The sequence below is a fragment of the Lontra canadensis genome, unplaced genomic scaffold, assembly GCF_010015895.1.
Source record: "Lontra canadensis isolate GAN:19392208 unplaced genomic scaffold, GSC_riverotter_1.0 scaffold2242, whole genome shotgun sequence".
NCBI lineage: Eukaryota > Metazoa > Chordata > Mammalia > Carnivora > Mustelidae > Lontra > Lontra canadensis.
Window position 1 is genome coordinate 1 of NW_022633226.1, and position 6819 is coordinate 6819.

The 6819-nt window shown below is 39.5% G+C and overlaps 1 protein-coding gene across 1 annotated transcript; it reads right to left on the reverse strand.

Moving 5' to 3' along the window:
• Nucleotides 1-1546: 1546 nt before the first annotated feature.
• LOC116863681 (putative ankyrin repeat domain-containing protein 20A5) lies at nt 1547-5035 on the reverse strand (the record flags this gene model as incomplete). Its single annotated transcript, XM_032851059.1, has 3 exons — nt 4788-5035; nt 1872-1986; nt 1547-1720 (listed from the first exon to the last, which is right to left on the reverse strand). Coding segments are annotated over exons 1-3 (537 nt in total), but the record flags the coding sequence as incomplete, so codon positions are not given.
• Between the last annotated feature and the right edge of the window lie 1784 nt (nt 5036-6819).

Here is a 6819-nt window from a genome sequence, read left to right on the forward strand (position 1 = left end):
ACATAAAGCACTCTTGCTCCAAATGGGTCACTAAGGAGATGGACTCTGAATTAAAAGAGCAGCTCTGGGGCATCTGGGTGGATCAGTTAGTTAAGCGTCTGCCTTTGGCTCAGGTCATGTTCTCGGGGTCCTGGGATCCAGCCCTGCATCAGGCTCCCCTACTTTTCCCTCTCCCTCTGCCCTTCGTCCCTACTCATGTGTGTTCTCTCTCACGCTCTCTCTCAAATACATAAAATCTTTCTTTAAAAAAAGTTCATTAAAGTGAAATCTTAAAACTTCAAATAACTGACTTGACAGTTTACAGCACTGTTAGCCAAAGCCGGCCTCTTTCAAAACTTGAAGAAAACCAGCACTTGGGTCAACGAAAACTTAATAACTATAATCAATTGTAGATAATTGCTGCATTTAAGAATGAAAATGTATCAAAGACTAGTATTAATATCAACTGAATCATAGAGACATAGATCACTTCTCTATTCCTATAACTAGATCATGGTCTTAGAGCAGAATAACGCATATTCCATGTAAAATTACTCAGAATTACTACTTGGGTTAGAAGTCAAGGCATAAAAATTCTTGCTATGTGAAGAATATGCTTCTCTTCTTATAAGCCTGTATATGTGCTTTCTTCCTGCTTTCTTTCTTTCTTTCTTTACAGTCCCTACAAACATATATTTCCAAAAAGCGCGCTCAAGAAAAAAAATTAAAAAATAAAAATAAACTGAAATCTTAGACAATTAAGTTATTTCAAAATATTTTCATTCAGGGAATGTTCAAGCTCTATGTATGAAAATTTGACCCTATCTATGTCCACCAACAGTGCTTCCTTAAGGGCAGTGGTAGGAGGTAAGTCATGTCAAAGAAATAACAAGTGGAATAGTGAGCACGGTCCTCCACTACTCCCCATGCACAGCTACTAACTCCCTGAGGACCTACACAATGCTGAGCAGGAACTACTCTGTGAAATGGGAGACCCCAATGTGGTACATGGCAGGCAGAGTGGCTATGAGCACAAGTAGATGCCCCTGTAGGATGTCATGACCTGATCGCCTTGCTCTCATCTTGAGAACCTTGGGGCCTGGAGTGCCCAGGGACTGCAACCTGCTGCTTTCTCCTCCCACTTGCATTCACCCAAGTTACCCCACTGGGTCATGATCTCCCACCCATTCCCAGCAGCACCTATATCCTAAGCCCCTGCACAGCACCCAGCCTCCGTCATCACCTCACTCACTCCCCTCTAGGCCTTCAATCCTTTGTGGGCTCTGAGCCCACCATCCACTCCCAAGCACTAATAGGAAGATTTTCCTTCTGGGGTGGAAGGGTGGCTGGGAAACGGAACTCTCCCCTTTCTGTGGGCTTCATCGTTCTCTAGTCCTCCCTGCCCTGGCTTTGGAGTTGTTTCCATGGTACAGGACTTGATGTATAGAATTCAGTATTTATTATTTATTACATATATGAATAAATATGTAAATAAATGTTTTGTGGCTAAAAAATTTTATATATATGTTTTAAAATTTCAAATACTTTATAAATAAAGTTGACATACCTTGTTTCTTGCTTCAATATTTGCATGGTATAATATCAGCTTCTCTACTATTGACGTGTTGTCACCAGCAACAGCATAGTGGAGGGCAGTATTGCCAAAGTTATCCGTAAGATGTGGATTAGCACCGTGTTCTAAAAGAATAGTTACACATGCCTCTTCCTGGCATTGTACAGCCTGTCAGTAGTATCCCAAGAAACAGAGTGTAAATTCTGGGAATTTAAAGCAAGCATGCTACAACCAATTAGTTACATTTAATTGCAATAAATTTTCATTCTAAGTAATTAAATCAAATCCATCTCAGGCAGACACAGCTGCTACCACACACCTTCATTAGAGGAGTCCTACAGTCTCCATCATAGAGGTTAAGCTGGCATTTCCTCTCTACAAGAAAATCCACCATGTCGGCATGGCCGATGGTACAGGCCAGATGGAGAGGAGTCCTATGAAAGTGAAAGAACGTTTTAGGAAATTATAGTGCACTATTTCAAAACATGCAATTAATTCATGTAATTGTAAACATTAAATAGCATCTTATTCCTTTGACTCAAAAACAAAGATTTAGTTTTCTTTTGAAGAAAGTACAATATTTATTAGTGATTATTCACCATACTAATAAAAGAGCAGGCTATCTGACTAGGTAGAGCATGACCTCAGGATTCAGCTCAACAAGGATTTAAACTTAATAGTTATTGCTCAGCCTTACCCTCAATTTCCTCATCAAAAAAAAATGGAGATAAAAATAGTTATCTCATGTTCCCTGCCTTGCTCAGTTTGAAGGTCATGTGACTCTTGATCTCAAGGGTCATGAATTCAAGCCTCATGTTGGCTATAGAGATTACTAAAAACTAATAAAAATAAAGAAGAGTTATCTCACAAGACCTCATCACCATGCTTAAATGAGGATCTATGCAAAGTTTGTTACATATTATTATTATAACTATTACTATTGCTACTATTGTACAAAGACAACATTCCCATTAGCTAAAGTGATCCAATTATGCCTATTTCTCAGATATGTTTTAAATATTCACAAGAATACTATATATCAATGATTCTAGGAGGCTCATTTTGTCACCTTTTAGTATCTCTGACACTGGAATGCGATTTATAATTCAAAATGTCTTACAACTATAATTGGCAGAATTTTTAAAGATTTCTTATTGGTATATAAAATGGTGGGGCATCACACAATCAATGTGCCTTACGTTAAATGAAATAATGGTATATACATACAACAGCTCTACTGCAGTTCTAGTCACGTGGTTGTCATTTAAATAAATTTTAGTTCTTGAAAGCATTATGGGAAAAGAGGACTAAAATAAGAAAGAATTCTTTTTAAGTAATTCTTCACTCTGATTTTCAAGAAACTTTAAGCCAAAGGAAGCTCAGGATTCAAATAAACAGGAACACTTTTATTTTTATACATTATGTATTTTATATATATTTTATATATTAAATAATATATATTTTATATATCTTATACATAAATATATCATATATTTATATTTTCATATACATTATATTAAATGATGAAATTATTTTTTTCATTTTATTATTTAGATTTATAGATCATATGAAAATCAAGAATTACCAATTATCAATATAAGTATTTAATACCATTATAAATAAATAAATAGCAGATATTTCTTCACCACTTATGAATCATTCACCTTTTCCTACTAATATGAAATGTCACCATATTTGGATGTTTGGCATTTTCTACTCTGCCCCATTCATTCATCTGTCCTTTCAGCTATTAGTAACCGTGTAATTTGTGGAAATTTAAGATACATTTTGATATCTGGAAGGGTAAATCTGTCTACTTATAAAAATTTAAGTTTTTATTTTAATTCCAGTTAACATGCAGTGTTATATTACTTTCAGGTGTATCACTATAGTGATTCCAAAATTTTTCTTAATGTCATCACAATGATAAAAGAGAGCAGGTGTAACACAAAATTCTTAAAACCATGATGATTTTATTTGCTTTATGGAATGTCGATAAATACAGGAAGACTACACATTTTGAGAAATACGTCTTCCTAATCACAAACAGAACCATCTTCCCAATTCAAAATTTCTTGACAGCCAGTCAGTAAATAACATACATACAAAGTGGACACAGAATATAAATTATATATTGGGTTTTATCGAAAGAATTTGTAGCCCAGAAGTTGATCTATTATGGGAATAGATCTTTTTTTTTAAAACATTATCGTATAAAAAGATGTCCATTAAAAATAAAACACTGGAGGCGCCTGGGTGACTCAGTCATTCAGCATCTGCCTTGGGTTCAGGTCGTGATCTCAGGGTCCTAAGATCGAGCCCCACATCGGGCTTTCTGCTGGGGGTAGGGGGCTGCTTCCCCCTCTCCCAATCCCTCTGCTGTATTCCCTCTCTCTGTGTCTCTCTCTCTGTGTCAAATAATAAAATCTTAAAAAATAAAGTAAAATACTGTATATACTTCATTTCTTTTCTATCACTATTGAAATGTGGTTCAATCCATCAAAGCTGTCTGTTAAGTGACCTATATGGGGACTTATGAGTGGGTCCAAAGGCAGCTGAGGATTTTGTTTTGTTGCTCAGACAGCCAGCCTGGGCGCTAGACCCCTTGCTGCCCGGCCTCAGGAGGGAAGACCGCCAAGCGCCCTAGGTGACAGAAGGGCTCCGCTCCACAGGCATTTCTCCCGGTCCTCCCACCTACTCCCCGCCATTTGGGGCTGCCAGCTTCCAAGTCCCTGTTAGGGTCCGTAATCAAAGGAATGAGACTGATACAAAGCGAAAGTCAAGCAAAGCTTTATTTGGCCCCAAGCATCGAGAATCAAACTGACCAATCAGGGCCCTCTCTTGCAAAGAGGTAACCCCTCCCAGCCTCTCAGACTTTTCTAAAGGTAGTTTAGCCGTGCTATACACAGGTGACCAATGAGATTGCAATACACAGAGAAAACTGCCCAGTCATGCTAGGTCTGCAACACACAGAGAAAACTGCTATGGGTTTTCTCTGTGTGGCCAATTGAATTTCAATTTACCCTAGTAGATAAATGAGTGGAATATTGAATTTCAATTTACCCTAGTAGATATATGTGCACCCCACTGATTGGATGTCTTCACCTGGCCTGACCCGCCCTTGTATCTAGGCTTTGCAAGTAAGTTCCTCTGGGAGGGGCGGGGTCAATCTAAGTTCACTACATAAACACAAAATGACTCCCTCTGGCTAAGCAGCCCCTTACATCCCTATTACCGTTTCTTCTTGTCTCTTTTATTCACGTCTTTCCCAAGCATTAGCAACCGCCGCATTTTCAATATGTTGCCCATGACAGCAGCTCTGTGGATCTCTTTGAGATCTTTCACGCGGACGTTATACCTCCGCGGGGACTCATTGACTTCTTCCTTCTTCTCAAACCGGGCCCCCAAGCCATTCATCAGCTCGGTGCGAAAGGCTGGGGATGAATGCCCCTTCCCAGTCCCGAAACCAAAAAACTTCTTCATTGCAAAGCCTACAGGCTTCACCAACACTTCACCTTCCACTCGGCTTTTTGCCGCTTCTAGACACCAGCACCAGCGCTAGAGATAAGCCAAACCCACAGTGCAACAGTTTGGATTCTTGGAGCACCTAGCAACGGTAACCATGACGCCAGCACAAAGGGCAGTGACTACAGGTGCCCAAAGCGCATGTGCGAGGCCCAAGCCTCTCAGAACTCAGTGCCGCAGGGACTCTGCTCGGCTCGCCACTCCGATGCTATAAATCTGGATAATATTATTTTAAAGACTCTGAAGACCTACAACAAACTAGAAGTGTTTATTCATGAATATTACTGAAGTTTGATTAGAGTTGGGTGAGTCTGTGCTGTGCTCTCACTGCCCATGCCAGAAACTTGTCACTTAGAGAAGGGACTTGCCTGACCTGAGGCAGAGTAAGTCCAAGAGGTGGCATCTATGCTAAGCAGACAGAGTTCTCTAGCCTGAGGTTGCAATGCTGCAACCTGCAATGCTTGGAGGAAACAAGATAAGAGTAGCAAGGTATTTAACTGTAAGCTCTGAGAGGTCCGAGAGCCATCTGAATGTGATAAGCAGTCCACATAAACTCCAGGTTTACCTGGGGCAAGCAGTCGAAACTGAAGCTGGTTCAAGCCACCCACATACCCATGGTTGCCAAGCCATGCGCATACACGCAAAGAAGCCAAAAGCTTGTTAGAAAGCAGAAACCAGGCAGCCTTGAAAGTGACCCAAATGTTGAATGGACTTAGAAGCCCACACAGATCCATCCGCAGAGTTGAAAGCATGAATAATGGGGTCTGCACACAACATCTGCCCAATCTTTGGCTAAATGTTAAAGGATGCAGGCACAGCAGCAACATGTCGGAAGCAAGACTTAAAAATTTAAGAAATGAACAGAGACATCAATGGCTGCGCACTGCAGGAGAGACAGACTTCAGAAATTTACTGGAGGCAAGTCATTAAGCAAAACAAGACAACCCCCTGGGGAGGAAATCAGAACCCCTAAATGCTACATTACCTGAAATTTAACAAGATTATAAAACAAAGAGACAAGAAAGGTGACCCTTATTACAAAAAGCATTAAGGAGAAACCACCTAAGTATTTCCAGATGGTAGATTCAGAAAAGATGTAAAAGCAGCTACATGGACATGGTCAAAGACTAATGGAAACAGTATTGAAAACCATGGTGAAAATGACCCAACACATGATGAGTCTCAATAAAAAGATACGGGGGTGCCTGGGTGGCTCAGTGGGTTAAGCCTCTGCCTTCAGCTCAGGTCATGATCTCAGGGTCTTGGAATCGAGGCCACATTGGCTCCTCTATTCAGCAGGGAGCCTGCTTCCTCCTCTCTCTCTGCCTGTCTACATGCCTACTTATGATCTCTCTGTCAAATAAAGAAATCTTTAAAAAATAAAAATAAAAAAATAAAAAGATACAAAGTAAATTAAAGAATTGAATGGAAACTTACAGCTGAAAAATACAGTACCTACAATGGAAAATTCAACTGATTTGAGATGACAGAAGAATCAGTGAACTTGAAGAATCAACAGAAATTACTCAATCTCAAGCAGAGAGGGAGAAGAAAAAAAAAAAAAAAACAATGAAGAAAATGAACAAAGCCTGAGACCAGATCAATGATAAGTGTACCAACACATATGGAAGGAAAGCCCCAGAAGAAAGAAAGAAAAGGATTAATAAATATATTTGAAGAAGTAATTGCCAAAAATTGCTTAAATTTGATGAAAACCTAATCTGCAGATCCATGAAGCCCAG